The sequence below is a fragment of the Lampetra fluviatilis genome, chromosome 4 (assembly GCF_964198595.1).
Source record: "Lampetra fluviatilis chromosome 4, kcLamFluv1.1, whole genome shotgun sequence".
Taxonomy (NCBI): domain Eukaryota; kingdom Metazoa; phylum Chordata; class Hyperoartia; order Petromyzontiformes; family Petromyzontidae; genus Lampetra; species Lampetra fluviatilis.
The window spans coordinates 15,625,734-15,642,053 of NC_136278.1; the positions used below are offsets into that span (position 1 = coordinate 15,625,734).

General features: G+C 46.3%; 1 protein-coding gene across 1 annotated transcript in view; it reads left to right on the forward strand.

Annotated features, from left to right (window-relative positions):
• The window catches only part of REV3L (REV3 like, DNA directed polymerase zeta catalytic subunit), a 360,686-nt gene extending 346,094 nt beyond the window's left edge, over positions 1–14,592 (forward strand). The window contains exons 28-33 of the mRNA XM_078855676.1: positions 4,469–4,583; positions 10,184–10,321; positions 11,088–11,278; positions 11,577–11,823; positions 11,931–12,143; positions 12,258–14,592. Of these exons, the coding sequence (XP_078711802.1) occupies positions 4,469–4,583; positions 10,184–10,321; positions 11,088–11,278; positions 11,577–11,823; positions 11,931–12,143; positions 12,258–12,398 (1,045 nt within the window). The 3' untranslated portion in view covers positions 12,399–14,592. The remainder of the gene's footprint in view (positions 1–4,468; positions 4,584–10,183; positions 10,322–11,087; positions 11,279–11,576; positions 11,824–11,930; positions 12,144–12,257) is intronic.
• Positions 14,593–16,320: the final 1,728 nt, after the last annotated feature.

A 16,320-nucleotide genomic window follows, 5' to 3' on the forward strand; every position in this document is an offset into this window, starting at 1 on the left:
TGTCGTTGCGCCGCGCCGCAGGCCCCCCGTCCCGACGCTCCCGTGGCGGCGGCGCAGTTCGCGGCCCCGGCCTACTGAGAGCCGACCACTGAGCAGAGGCGGCTGTCAGCTCCTGCGGGCCCCCCCCCCGTCAGGAACGTACACCGCCTTCTTGGGATCCCAACCCGTGGCACCTCCCTCGACGATGGGCCCCCCCGTCCACGCCGTGACTTGCTTGCAACGGCGCAGGTTGAACTGGGCATCAAGACATTTAGCGGCCGCCCGGGATGTGAGCTTTTCGTGGCCACACACCGGCATAGGAATCCCCAAATCCCGGGACAGCTCGAGCATCTTACCCAAGATGAGAGGTTCGAGCAGGTCAGGCTCCGTCTCCGGGTATGCAGCCATGGCCATCTCCAATACCGCACCCCTGTATGCCACCGGCGACTCCTCGGGTGCTCGCTGACGTTGAACAAACCGGCGATGAGCATCATCCGGTGGTTCATATGCATCTGCCATCTCGTCGAAAACTCCCCTCAATGTTTTCTTCTTCTCGGCCTTTATAGAACGGAAGAATCTCACCGACTCGTCATCGAGAAGAGTCGGTAAAACCTCCAATGCCTCAGCGTCCGTCCACCTTGCTGAGCGTACCGCCGCAAAAAATCTGCAGGCGAAAGCACTCCAATCGCCCCCGATGGAGAATTCTTTAACGGTCGTGAGATGACGACTGCGACTCCTTGTTGCACCGTCCTCAGCCGATGACTCACCAGGCGGCATATTCAAAATGGCGTCGCATCGCAACGTGTTCAAGATGGCGGCCTCTCGCCGCGGAGAGCGCAAGATGGCGGCTTCCCGCCGTTCTTCTCCTGCCACGCCCAAGATGGCGTCTTCTTGCCGCGTGGCCGATGGCGCCGACAGCGGAGGCAAGGCAGCAACCTGCGGACCTCCATCGGCTCTCCCCAACGCCGTCCTCGGCGTGACGAGCTCGCACAATTGCGCGAGCACGATTTTCAGCGTCTCCAGCTGCGCCGCCATCTGCCTCCATCGCCAATCCGCGTCCTCTGGTGCAGACGGGTCCACCGACGCGGCGACATCTTGGACTCCCGGACCCGTACTCGTTCCCGCACGGATCTCCTCCTCCATCGTAGGCAAGTCCACCGCCTGAGGAAGGTCGTCGTCGTCAGATGATGATGCAGATGATGGCGCAGGAATATTCTTTTTTCTGAGCTGTTTTGACATGCCGTTTCACTTCTGACACCAGTGTAATAAAGGACTCGATCACTGGGTCTGTCTCCGTTGTCCTTTATTTGGGTTCTTACACTTGTCCCACACGGCCCTCGCTCAGAGCCCCTCCACTTGGCAACTCCACAGCTGCCTTCGCTCACGTAGCCTCCTCTCTCCTGCAGCTCCGCTGCAGATCCCTTGTGCAGTCCTCCGGCTGCCCTCACAGCAGCTCCACCGCTGCTCCTCGTTCCTCCGCGCTCGGTCACCGCTGGCCGACAATGCCGAGTCTTACTCTGCGTGTGTGGCGATCTCGCCACTCTCCAACCTCCGCCCTGCGTGGCCTCACTCTAACTCTATCTCCCACACTCCCCCGTCTCTTCCGGTATCTCTCCCTTAAGACCTCACCCCTCTCTCACACGTGACCTAACTCCTCCCCCCCATGACGTCATATCCGCGAAGCCGTTTACGCCCGCATTACAATTGGAAGGACGTTCTTAACCAGTTTAAGTCATAACTGACTGTGATGTTTCCATCCTACTATCTGATGTTAGTTGAAATTTTCGGCTCTCTGATTTTACATTAACAGGTAAAAATAAATTCTCACACTAATACAGCCACCTCGCGCGCCGACGTGGCGGAAGCTCTGCGATCTTACATTTACATGCTAATCTCTCACATTAACATAGTTGCTGCATTGGCAGTAGTGCTGCATTGTCATTGTTGCTGCTCACAATAACATAGCTGCTGCATTGGCAGTAGTGTGGCATTGTCATTGTTGCTGCATTGGCAGTGGTGCACTGCCCATGACCCTGGTTGCAGCTGATACACTTGGGCCATGCCCATCCCCAAACCTTTATAAAAATGTAGCCTTCAGAGGCTAACTCCTTTGCTTGATGACGACCGCTTGTGTTGCGATCGAAACATCATAGTTTTTTGTTATTTTCTTTGAACATATCTACGTGACTTTACCGAAAGACCCAAAGAATATGAATTCCTTCAGTCACGAAAGCTTTAAGTCAAGGTGTTAAGATGTTAATAAAACACCAAAAAGAATCCTTTTTTTTTCAAGGAATCCTGTCTGCCTTAACCACATGTCCCTGTGGTGAACATGCAAACAAAAAACATGCTCTGATAATACATGCATTGTCTTTGAAACTGATTGGTCCAGACCAGAGACAGCTTTCTTTTGAGCCTAGTCTCAAAGTGTTCGACCAGAGAATGCCAAAAGGCGAACAGCACATAGACAATGCACTATCAGGGCATTTATTGCTCAGGGTGAGCAGGTACAATATGGGACCTTTCTTGCCCGTATAAAAATATAACAATAGGTTTTACCCTTTCTGGCACTAAAAGAGGTGTTAAGATGTTAACACACCAAACATAATCCTTTGTTTCAAGGAATCCTGTCTGCATTAACCACACGTACTTGTTATGATCAAGCAAACAAAAACATGATCTGCTAGTATATGCATTGTCTTTGAAACCGATTGGTCCACACTAGAGACAGCTTTTTATGAGCTCCCGCAAAGAAGCCTTTAGCCACTAAGTGGATGATAGAGCCACGCCAATCAATATCAATTGAGCTCTGCCCACTGATGTGAAGATATGCAACTACTGTACTGTAGTGGCGATCAAGTGTATTTCGGATTAACCGAAGCACATATTTGGTCAGTTTAAGCACGTGACTTGTCATGAACATTTCCAAGAATAACAATGTAGAACTGTTTAGATTATTAAATTGGACTTAAGGGAAAATGCATGAGTTATTCATTTACGTCAAATTCTCAAGTGTGCGGTTATTCCGCAAATCGGATAAACTGCACGCGGATAATTTTCGAGAGTCTACTCTATGCAGATAACATAGCCCTCGCTGCACAGGGCACACACTTTGAGAACATTGCCAATACTCTAACAGCTGATCTAATGGTTGGAGAGATATTTCTGTCACTAGAGACTGACCAAATCTCTCCAAAACCACTACAAGCACTTTCCACCTGAACAATCATGTAGCAGATGCCAACCTTGATGTGTCTTGTGGTAGCTCAGCATAATATGAACACACTTGCAAGATGTATAGGGGTTATCATGGATAGAAAGCAAATTTTCAAGCCCCACATGAAAAGATCAAATGAAGAATTGGCCTCCTACAAAAACGTATAGGAATAACTTGGAGCACCTTAGCTGATGCGCTACGACCTGCCACCTTCTCACTGATGATCTACTTGATGGCAGTCACTGCACTTCAGTGTGGACCAGGAGAGCATACACAAAACTGTGAAATGCACAAAACTGTCACGTACACAATTAACTCATTGCATTTCATAATCGGGACACTGAAACCAATACAAATCCCTGGTCCCTGTTTTAGCAAAGATTCTGCTACCAAATGTCTGCATATACATGCAAACTACAAGGGAGTTTCCACATTTTCTTGCTAACGACAACCACCTCCCCAGCAACCAAGACCTCAACAATGTACCTTGCCGCCAACTCAAGTCCTAATCCTCATTCTGGGATCGCGCTGCTGTCAACCTAGACTCTCACTCAGATCTGGAAGGATGCTGGCAAACTAGTGGTACGATGTGGATATCCAAAATAAACACCTGATTCGAGACATCATACCTCCTGGCTTTGACATTCATCGATGACACTGGTGTACCATAAACTGCATCAGAACATCAACAGACCGATGGACACATCTCCTTCATGAATGGAAACTTAAAGATAAGCTGCAGTAGTCTCATTGTGGCATGCTACCAAAACTACGAACTGTACAAGAAACGACAGTAGTCTGTGCTCCTTCAATGGAGGTGCAACAGTAAAGCTACACAATCTCTCTCCTGATACCCCCTCGTTGTGGATAGCAGACCTCGACATTGGCATCGAGCTGTTGAACATATTTCTGCCTTCACATGGGAGAGTAGAATATCAGTTGCATAGAAATCAACAAAAACGTCCAAAATAAACACCTCATTCGAGACAAACATTGCAGTGTCTACTCACGTTTTAGTTCAGTGCACTGATTTACAAGGAAATGGTCGCAAATGGAATTCATCCTCAACTTAATTAAAGTGGACACACAAATGCAATTTTAGTCCCTATCATGTTCGTATTGCTAATGTTTCAACTAAAAACACCGTATCACAGATGTACTTATTTCAGAAGTATAGAAGAATCAATGGCCTCCAATAGACATGGGAGGATCCTGTTGCATTTTAAGTTGTGTGTTGGTAACAGTGTTGGTATCTTAATGTGGTATGTGAAGCATGTTCGTGTTGCTGGAGGGAGCCTCGAAGGAGCAGGCATTCCACACTGGAAAGGAGATCGCTGCGGCAGTGACAGCAGCCAACCCCAGCCCCGTCAAGCTCAAGTTTGAAAAGGTGATGGTACCGTACTTGAGTGTGTGGCTAAAATTGTCAAAATACATTCGGCTCTAAATGGTTCTTTAATTGACGAATGCAGTCCACAATTTCAATATTTCTCATTTATATTTAAAAATGAAATTTTACGTGAATTTTGTTGAAATTTTATTTTGTGCACAAACAACTATTATTATGTGCTTGTGGTTAGATGGTTATGGGGAATGTTATCAGTTATGTGCATTGATTTTCCTGGAAAAAAAATCACTTGGAAGGTTTTGGACTTGCTGTTTTATAAATCCTAGTCATTTATTACGAAAAATATTTCTTCAATCTGTGACCTGGCTTTGGTCGACCTAAACTGAATAAGTGACCTTGACTCATATTAGTGGCTACAGTCGTAACACCTCATTCAACTCTTTATGGACTGGGCTTTTGAGAAACATATCAGAAGCCCCTAACTCACTGTTGGCTTGTTGTCAGGCGATGGGTGAGTGACGATTTTAATTCTAACTTCAGCCTCTACCCTGTTGGGAGAGGTGGGGGGTGGTTAGGGGGGATACAGCTCTGTGAATGTGAGTACTGCTGTAAGAACCTCAGGGTTAAGTCTTCCAAAAGTTGTCAATCGCTTTTGGTTTCAAGTTCCCTCACTGGTCATTGACCCCCTCTGACATTGTAAGTTGTGCTAATTGTGCTTATTTTACAAAGAATTGTGAAGTTGCATTTGGCATGCATTCGAGCATTGCTTATGGCCACTTTAGTCAGGTTAAAGTACCACATTCCCAACCGAGCGGGTATTTTTCTTCTATTTACATTGTCTGGGGTTAAATATAGAGTACTGGCGGTTAGTACCCAGCATTGCCCGGGCGAAAAAGGCAGACACATGTAGTTACACACGCAAATCCATTGATACACACACATAGAGTTACACGCACAAATAGACTGAACAACAACAACCGCCATTCGCCACTAAGTGGCGGTGATGTCACAACAACGCTTGTGCCAGGCTATGTGCACCTTGAGGCCACGTGAAGTATCGAACGCCCGCTGGAAAAAGGTCACGGGGCAAACCCAGATGGCACAGGTCGACTGACTGAGACGACTGGCTGATGCACCACCTGTGGCATCTACTGTGGCAACTTTCTGTGCTTTAGTCAACCGGCGCTCCGCTCGTTGTTGTGAGCGTCGCTCCTCCGCCCTCCGTTGTTGTTGGAGGGTGACTGCCTCCAACTGGCCAGTAGCGTCCTTCAGGAGCCTCCTCCACAGTGGCCGATCTTGACACGGCTGGTACCAGTCATCCGCAAGTGGACTCAGCTCCAAGTCCTCCTGTAGCACATCACTCCATGTCTTCTCCAGCCCGTGCCGCACCCGTTTAGTCCCCTCGATCCGGTGGAACAAAAGCTGTTTAGGCATGCGGTGGCTGGCCATGCGGGCTACATGACTCAGGCAACACAGCTTTGCCTGCCGGAGGTCACCGATGGGACTTTGTCCACATCTTTCAAGGATTTGTGAGCTCCTCACACAATGCAGCCTGGTTAAACCCAGGATGGATCGTAGGCAGGCCAGCCTAAATGTTTCTAACCGGCGAAGATGTTCCATTAGGGGGGTCCAAGTTTCGCAAGCGTAGAGAAGGGAGGGAATGACCGTGGCCGAGAAGACCTGTAGCTTCGTACGGAGTGATAGAGCAGGTAGCTTCCACACATCGTTATGCAGCCAATGAAAAGATACTGCAGCTCGACTGATTCGGAGTGAGACCTCTGCTGTTAAACCGGAGCCGGTCATTAGCACACTGCCCAGGGAAACTCTCCACTGTCTCCACAACTGCCCCATCACCAATTGGGAGTTGTGGGGGTGGAGTGTCCGTGTCCGATGGTACAAAATAGCCAGGCAGGTGCTTAGCTTTTGTTGGGCCGATGGTAAGGCAAGCTCCAGGTTCAGCAGCAGCACCTCGAACTCCTCCTCCGAGTGAGCAGCCATTAGCAGATCATCGGCATACATAACGTGGTTGAGCAACAGGGAGCCATCCCTTGACCGCACCCGGGCATCGATCAGCCTCCCATTGTATCTGTAGCAGATGGGATTCTTCCGGTACAGGTATTGAAGGTTCGACGAACTACGTGGTCCAATGTGGGAGCCAGAGGACATCCCTGTTGCACCCCAAGGTGTACAGGGAATGGCTTTGACTCACGGCCACGTAGTTAAGACGCGGGGCCGCTCACCATCATGAAGGTCCTTAAGGATGGTGATGAGTGGGTTCGGGACTCGGAAAGCACAAAGAGCAACCCAGAGGCCAGGCCTACTGATGGTATCATAGGCCTTGAGCAGGTCAATAAAGCACACGCATGGACTAAGATGCACACATGGACCTACAGACACGCAAATGAATGGAGTTACACTGACTAACATGGAGGCATGCACACACAGCGACTAACACACACGCACATGGACTGACACACACACATGGACTGACACACACAAGCACATCGACTTACAGACACACACACTTATGGACTCACACACACATAGACATGCACTTGAGAAACGCACACATGGAATTACACACACATATCGACGTACACACATACAGCGACACACACACATACATAGAGTGACACACACATTGCCGTACACACACATACACATGTGGACTGTCACACAGACATCCACTTGAGATACACACATGGAGTTGCTCGCACATATATGGACGTACACACATACAGCGACTCACACACACACCGACTCGCACACAGCGATACGTGGACTTAAACACACATTGATGTAAACACATGTACTTACACACACACATATGGACTAAGACACACACATGAACTTACACATACATAGACTGACACACACATAGCCCTACACACACATACACATATGGACTGTGACACACAGATATCTACTTTAGATACACAGACATGGATTAACACACATATGGACTCACACACAGACGCATTGACTTACACACACACATTGAGTGACACACACATGTACACACATGTGGACTAACACACACACATATGGACTGACATACACATGGACGTACACACACACAGATCGACTGACACACACACATGGACTAACACACACACAAAAACACTTTGACGTTGTCCGTTCGGAAAAGACACCCACATGGAGTTAAAGACACGCATGGCTCTACACGCACACACATATGGACTCAAAGACACACACATGGACTCACACACACACATCGACGGGCACAGCAATCCCCGATGATGGCACAGCTATCAGTATCGCAGTACTACGTATGAGTAAATAGCGAGACGTGAGCGATGGAAACAATAGAAATGCATTTAAGAAATAAGCAGAAATCACAGACTGGCAGTAGACCATGGGAGCGTTATAAAAGCCCAGCAAAAAAAGGGGAAATTGAGCAACCCAAAAATCCAAAAAGAGTTTTGTGTACACAAACATAATTATTGTAATATGTCAACTCGTTTCATAATGGTAAACAATGAACCTGAGTTGTTATCTTCACGCAAACATAATTATTGTAACATCTTTGAACTTGTTTCATAATGGTAAACATTAAAGCTGAGTTTTTATCTGCACACAAACATTATTATTGTAATGTTTGTCAACTAATGTGTTTAACAATAATAAACAATGGACTTGAGTTGTTAGCGTAAGAAGCAAGGAAATTTGTACTTGGCATAGGCGTGTTGAGGCCTTGTGCGATGCGTAGCCCCCGTCCTGGCCTACATTGGCGAGCCACGGAGTTGGCACGTTGCCAGGCTAGGGGCTGGGCCGCTACCCGCCCCCCCCCCAACATCCGCCGTCCGTGCAATAATAATGGTATGTAAGCAGTAAAATATTATTATCTACGGAGTCTGTAGAATAAACTGAACGCATCGTGTTGGGGGGGGGGGGGCGACGAGGACATGACACTGTGAATAAATATCCGCAGCGTGATGTGTGTATGTGTTGACTGTAAAACGCGTAAAAGAAAATGTCTCCCGTGAGGTCGAGCGAACGCGCATGACTTGGCAGGGTCTGCTCCCCCCACGCAATTGGCGTCACTTGGTACGGTCGATGTCGTGCAATAAGTAAATAATGAATAATAGAAACGGCACAAATGTGTTAATTAAACTACTTTCAAGTTTACGGACGGGAAAACGGAATAGCATATTCCCACCACAGGGCTTAGGGCGTGCCGCCTGGCAAATTATTTCGGTCTTAAACCCCACCGTCCGAGAGCCAAATCCCCCGCAAGCGCGAGCGCACGGAGACTTTTATATATAAGAAGATCTATCTAAGATCTATGTATGTATGTTGACGCCGTATTTAACCAACCATGATAATCGAAGGTGCAGGAGAAGGACAACAAACTAAACACAAAATGCAGTTGTAAATAAATTAGTTTTAAATCTAGATTTTAAAGGGCATCGCTATAGTGGCTTCCTGACATCGGAAGGAAGAGCGTTCCAGAGCCACGGAAGCGCATCTGAAAGCGCGCGATGCAGTGACCATCTTTGTTCGATGGATAGTCAAGATTTGCTGCGAGGATGACTGGAGTTTACGCCATGGTTTATGATCCTTGACGAGATCAGCAAGGTATTGTGGTTCATTTGTGGCAAGCACTTTGTGTGTATTGAATGCGACCTCATAATGTGTTCGTTCGGCAACTGGAAGCCAATGCAGCTCAGCGAGCACTGGACGGACATGGTTGTATCTTGCATTACCCGTCAAGACATGTGCCAAAGTAACAAGTGACAGGGTTAAGGTTAGATCTAGAGTAGCAAGGGATAGGGGTGTGCTTCCAGCTTGGAGCTGATGGGGTCATGAACGTCTGTGGAATCTAGATTTCTTTGTTTAGACGACACATTTGAAATGTATAAAAACTAGCATTTTAGAAACTCCAAACGGATGAAAAAAAAATAGATTATCTTGGCAAACTTAAGAAACTTGAGAAGTTAACGTCCAGCATCAGTCAAATTTCAAGTCTGCGTCTACTGGAAATTAGAAACTAACTAAAAGCACGTACATAACTACCAAAAAGGAAAGGATCTGAAACACTAAAAATTGCATGCAGAATGTGGGTAGTATAGTTTTTCTTTTGAAGGCAGTGTTATTGATGAATGTGGTGAGTTATTTTGATATTTGTGCTTGTGCATCACTGCCAATTTAGCATCGCCAAATAATTTGTTGCATTTGTAATGTATGTTAGATTACATCAATAGAAGTTCATGTTGATTTATTTGAAGATGTTTGTGATTAGAACTAAATGTGGTCACTGGAAGAACAATACACCACAAATCAGCGAACATCCCCTTTTAATGGCATGACCAGGCCTGAAGAACAGACAAACATTTAGTTATTTGCTTGGTTGGTTGTATTTGCTTGCTAAAGGTACACAGGATGGCTTGAATATTTACATATGACTTAATTAGATGTGTATTCCACTAAAAAACTCAAGAATCAATGTGAAAAAGATAAGGATCTGTGTACAAGGTGGCTTCCCCGTGTGTGTGGCTGTGGTGGCGTCTTTTGTGTGGCGATTTGTACAGTTAATGTGTGCAAATCATTTCCAGTGACAGATTGCGTTTGACTTGAGCTTTACATCATACTGCCCTTTTGGTCCCTGCTGCTGTTTGCAGGTGTACCTGCCATGCGTGCTCCAAACCAAGAAGCGCTATGTGGGATACATGTATGAGAGCCTGGAGCAAAAGGATCCTGTGTACGACGCCAAAGGAATCGAGACCGTGCGCAGGGATGGATGTCCTGCTGTGGCCAAGGTCTCTTTGGACAGCCTGCATTGGCTGCTCCTTTGTTAATGATAATATTTTAGTAAATGTAATATTTGTACCATTCATATAGACATAGCTATCATGAAGGCACTATGTTTAACAGATGGATAAAGCCAGACAGAACATACAAGCTTCGCACAGAAAGGTGCATGAGTTGGGAATTGAACTCAGGTTATTCTCGCTGTGAGGCTGTTACCACTGTTGCCACCCTGCTGCCCTGTGAACTATAACATTGAGAAGTCCATAATCTTATTGGTGACAATTTCAATGAACGTGGTCTGTTTCGTGAAGAGTCGCCCATTTAACACGTCGCTTATCAGAAAGAGTGCTTTGAACCGTGATAAACCTGGTATCCTGTGTCTGACTACCCATCGCTTATGGACTTGTTTTAGCATAAATAGTTTCACTAATTAATGTTAAACAAAAATCCCAAGCAAAAATGTTGTTCAGTGAGAAGTAGTATTATGAATTTGGGCTTAAGGAAACATCCATGAATTATGAATTGATGTCAAAACCTCAGGTGCACAGTTAATCCACAAATCGGATAAAACGCATGTGGATAATCGAGAGTACTGTAATTATGTATACAAGGCTGTATTAGCACATAGACTTTGGTGAACGGTTGTATAGGCTTGCTGGTGATGATGGTGTTTGAACGCAGCTCACACTCGTAATGAGAATCATTTGCTCTCATGTGACACTTGAGCAGCCATGTTTATATACTGTGGGGAATGTATTGTGTTTGACAACTCAGGTCCTGGAGCGGTCGATAAAGTTGCTGTTTGACGAGAAGGACATCAGCAGAGTGAAGCAGTACGTGCAGAGGCAGTGTATGAAGATACTTGAGGGCAGAGCCTCCATGCAGGACCTCATTTTTGCCAAGGAGTACCGGGGCAGGTCTGGCTACAAGCCTGGGGCTTGTGTGCCGGCACTGCATGTGGCCCGGTAAGGCTGCCGCCTCCTCGCTGATTGGTGTCTGCTACGATGCTGGGTGACTTCAGTGTGAGAAGTGTTTGGACTGAACCTACTTGTTTATGACAACATGATATAACCATTGAGAAACATCCATTATATTTAGGTTTAATCAAAACATATTTTTGCACTGATCATAGTGAAGTTATGGTACAAAAAATGCTGACGTGGTGTGGGAGGTTTTCAACCATCACTAGTTCGAGAATGGTGCCAATCGTGGTCTGCTGATTGTGATACACTCAAACATTAAAATAATCTGTGTGTGATCCAGGAGGATGTTTGCATGTGACCGTCGGTCTGAGCCACGTGCCGGAGAGAGGGTCCCCTATGTGATCGTCCACGGGGCCCCGGGCCTCCCGCTCATCCAGCTGGTGAGGAGGCCACAGGAGCTCCTGCAGGAGCCCAGCCTGCTCATCAACGCCCCCTACTATGTCTCCAAGCAGATCCTCCCACCGCTTGACAGGCTGTTGTCATTGATCGGGGTGGATGTCTTCAGATGGTATCAGCAGCTGCCACGTGTGAGTTAATTGCATGTTCTAACTTGTATATATCGCAGGGAGGCATTTCTGATGCTAAGACATGCATGATGATGAGTTGTCTGCTGTGAATTGTTTTGTTTTCCCAGTCGGTCAGGGTCTGGGCAGCCCACCACCAGTCGGCAGCCGAAGGGAGAAAGGCCACAATTGTGCAGTACTTCAGTACCGTAAACTGTCCAGTGTGCGGCGAGATCACCAAGGACGGAATCTGTGGGCGGTGCAGACGGCAGCCCCAAGAAGTGTCCGTTTTGCTGCTGCAGCAAATTCACAGCCAGGAGCGCCGACAGGCACAGCTGCTTCAGGTTTGTGTACGGTGACATAGTCGAGGTTGGATATTTCCATTCTGTACAGAAAAACAGAATTCTGAACAGGACTGGCAGTGGATAATCACTTGTGCGGATTAAACTGTTTTGCAGATCTGCAGGAGCTGCACCGGTCATGCTGAGTGGAAGCCTCCTTGCTGTTCAACAGACTGTCCAACACTTTTCCGCTTGCTCGTGACTGAGAAGGGCCTCTGCCAGGCATCGTATATCCGCAGCCTCATAGACAAATTTTAACAGGTTCTCAATTTCATGACCAATATATCGATGTAAATCATATGAAGATAGATATACATATTGAAACGATCAAACCTTTCGACACTTGAAATCTCTGGGTAATGTATCGTCCTGACTGAAATGTCTGAGGTGGCTGCATTGGATTGCTGATTTTGACAATTTTCCTATTGCAAATTAGAATATTGTTGCTCAGAGAAACTCTGTCATTTGTATCGGTACTTCTTGCATTCAATTGCGTTTTATATACAATTGTAATGTACACATTTTCGTGATTATATTGCTAGAATTCCAGACATTTAAACACAGAGCATGCAAGTGGGGTGGTATATACATTGTGAAGGTTCAGTTGTACACTTACACATATCTTGTAATTTATTTTGAAAAAACATTCTCATTAACATGTAAATTGTGCAGTATTTTCTGCAGCATCGAACGACCGTGGTGGTGGTTAAAATCCATTTATGGTTGCTATTTGGAGAGGTTGGTTGCCTCTGCAAGCAAATTTCCATCCGTGGCTCGACTGTCAAAGGGAGATGAGCCGTGGCTCGTTTGCACGAGTGAGGAGGCTGCGTTGTTTATTCGAAGCTAATTAAATCAGTACTTTGGCCACAAATCATAATTCATGGGCCACAGCACATATAAGATAATCGGTATGTGTAGTGCAGTATTAAACGTTGACGCCAATATCAGCAGCTGCCTGTAAATACATTGATGCTTATAGATACTGTAAATGGTTTAGCCAAGTGCTTCTAGATATACATTGCACATTTTTTAAAATACCAAACTATGCAATAGATGACACCCATGATAAATATCTAAATACCTATGTATACACAAGTAGTAACTGTTGGACTCTTTACAGCAATGTGTTATCTTCCTGTTATTGAACCGCCTTGTTTTGCTGAAGCAGTAAACATGTTTTATGTATATAATCCAAGATTTATAATGCACCAGCTTGCAAAATTGCATTTACCCCTTACAAGAGCATAATACAATATAAAAATTTAAGGATTAAACAACTGTTGATGCAAAGAGGAAAGTTTGATGAAAGTCATTTCCAAGAGGTTAAGGAGCATGGTCACATCCTAAAGTGTGGTTTACAGATAGCATGTATGTAAAATGTGTTCTTCTTGAGATGTCTGCTGGCTACCAACATTTAAAAAAATATATATTGTAAGTGCATGTAATCTCTATAAACTTTGCATGGCATCAGCAGCGGAGCCCTTTTGAAGTCCGTTATTCTGTAGCACTTGCGTACAGTAAAACCTCTCAATATCAGGCTAACTGAAGGCAGAATTATAGACTCCCAAAAGAGAGAATGAAAACGCTGCCAGAATACTGGCCACGCACTGAAGTTGTGAGTGGCATGCGTCAAACAACCATGTGGTCTGCTGGGGTAGTAAATTATAGTGAGGCCACAATACCTGCAATTGCCTTATATGGCACACTTTTGTTTGTCATATTTGGTGCGATGTTAGATTATAAATTTTTGACAATATAATCTTGATTTGAAGCTTTCATGACTGCAGGAATCCATACTCTTTGGTTCTTTAGGTAAACTCACGTAGTTAGAAATAAAATAAATCAAATCACAACGTTTCGATTGCAACAAGCAATCATCAGGTGGGAAAACCACGGCAAAAACAAATTGGCGAAGTGGGAGAGAGATGCCGTGGCAGGAGGTTATATAGGTGTAACGGGCGTATGTGACGCAGGAGAAGTTGATGGAGGCAACACGTATTTATTACAATAAAATTCAGTACAGCAGAGTAACGACTCTAACACTTGAAGAGGTATCGGCCTCTTCACCCGGTCTATTAGAGGAAGTGTTCCCCAGCTAACGCTCCCTGTTAACTCCCTACTTCCCTCTATCCCAGACCTTCCCCAAATGTAGGCTAGCTAACCTGGCCCAGCTTCGCCGCAGGTTCTGACCCTCAGCCACACGAGTCTGGCCCTTATAAGGACATCAGACCTCGCTGCTTGCCCTGCTCGGCTCTAACAAGAACAGCGAGTCAGGGTAGATCCAGGTCTAGCTAGCTGGCTTTCAGTCGTCTCTGGCTCTTCATCTTGATCTGTACCCAACGACTGCCAGAAGCTCTCTCGCTCTCCGCCTTATATACCCACATGCCCTCGAGGGGCGGGGCTGTGTGGGATCCCAGCCTCTCCCCCACACAGCCCCCCAGGGTGGTAACCGTTTGCGGACGTGGATGTAGACACCCCAGTGTAACTGCCCATTTCTCCCTGTTATGTAACACCTCTACATAGGTAAGAAAGGGGGAGGGGCAAGGGGGAAGAGAGAGAGGGGGGTGTGGGGTAGGGGGAGGGGAGCGCTGCGTGAGCGCTAGGGGGAGAGAGGACGTGGGGCTGGGGGGGGGGGGCTGTTTCATCAATGAATTAATTGGTACAGTTAGGCAATTAACAACAAGAATGACTAAAATACTTCTTAACGACCATATCCATGTAACTCAATGGGCGAAACACAATATGTGCGTTATGTGTGTGTTGGTATATCGTCTCCTTGTTCAACTCTTTGCGTTAAGCAGACGCCGAAGTGATGTTTATTGTACCGATTCTGCCTTGGTCTCCTGCTGAGCGATGAGTGTGTGAGTGTGGGCATGTCATACACACAGGTATCCCTCTCGCTCAGCGGCAGCTACAGTCTGCTCCACTGCTGGATGAGCTGAGTCGGCACGAAGCTTGTCTTTAAAGGTGCTCGATCGCGCTCGCAGCTCGTCCGCTGGTGGCAGCCACCCTTGCTCGGTGGAGCTGGTTGCACTGGTTGCGCGCTCTCTCCTGCTCCGTTCTCTCTGGCGGTGCACGATTGTGCTCGCAGCTCGTCCGCTTTGGCTGGTCCTCTGCGATGCTCGCTTGGTTGATGCTTGGAGCTTTCCGCCCTTTCTCCAGGTTGATTGCTTGTCGTTGCTCGTCACTCTTTCTCTCTCTCTCTTTCTCTCTTGCTCTCTTCTTGATCATGCAGCTGCCAGCTTCACCGAGCACCCGCCCTTACTTCAGAGCTGTGCTGGCTCAGGCTCTTTCCACTGCTCCAGTCTCTCTTGTTGTATATGTCGGATTATGAAAAAAAAATGCGTAATTCGCATACATTATTCTAATGTATATAATTTATGCATAAATTATGGTAATCTCGGAGATAATCGTATTGCTTTATGCATGTATGTTAATGTGTGTAGTTATGATTATTAGACTTAACTTCGTTATCCAGAGTTGTATCAATCAGGATAAAACGATTATCTTTGATTAAACATTTATTGATTATCTTCCTTGACTCTGCAAGCGACTCAAAACATCAGGATAAATGTAGAATGAAACTTTCAGCGATACTCTGTCGGTCCATGCCGAATTCAGCACCTAGCATCACCTCGCCCCTCTTCTCTGCGAGACACGACATCCATTGTTGATCTCGAGGCCATGCCCCGGAGCCTGTCCCTCGCAGTACTGCTTGCATTATCTGTGTCCTTGTTTATGTGAAATTCTCTCTTCTCTCTGCGCGTCTCTTGCGAGAGAAAAAAAAACAGATGTCCTCTGTCGCCTGGTTTCCCCCCCCCCCCCCCTTTTTGACCTTTGACTGGCTGCTTTCGATCACCATGTTTATGTTTTTGTTTGCATTCCCCCCCCCTCTGCCTTCATGGTGTTTGCCATCTCGAGAGGAAGCACTCCCCCTTCATACGTATTTATTACTATCATGTGTTGTGTCACATTGTTGGGAGACAAAGGCGGCCGGGGAGGCTCGGATTCCGTGGAACACATTATCTGGTCTTGGTGTGTTTGACCTATTTTTCTTGTATCTTTTTTGAGTTACTCTAGGTCTAATACCTCATGATTATTATTTGGTTCATGTTTAACCAAAATTTGTAATGTACCATTAGATGTTACCTCCGGTATTTCAAGGGTTTTATTAACCTTG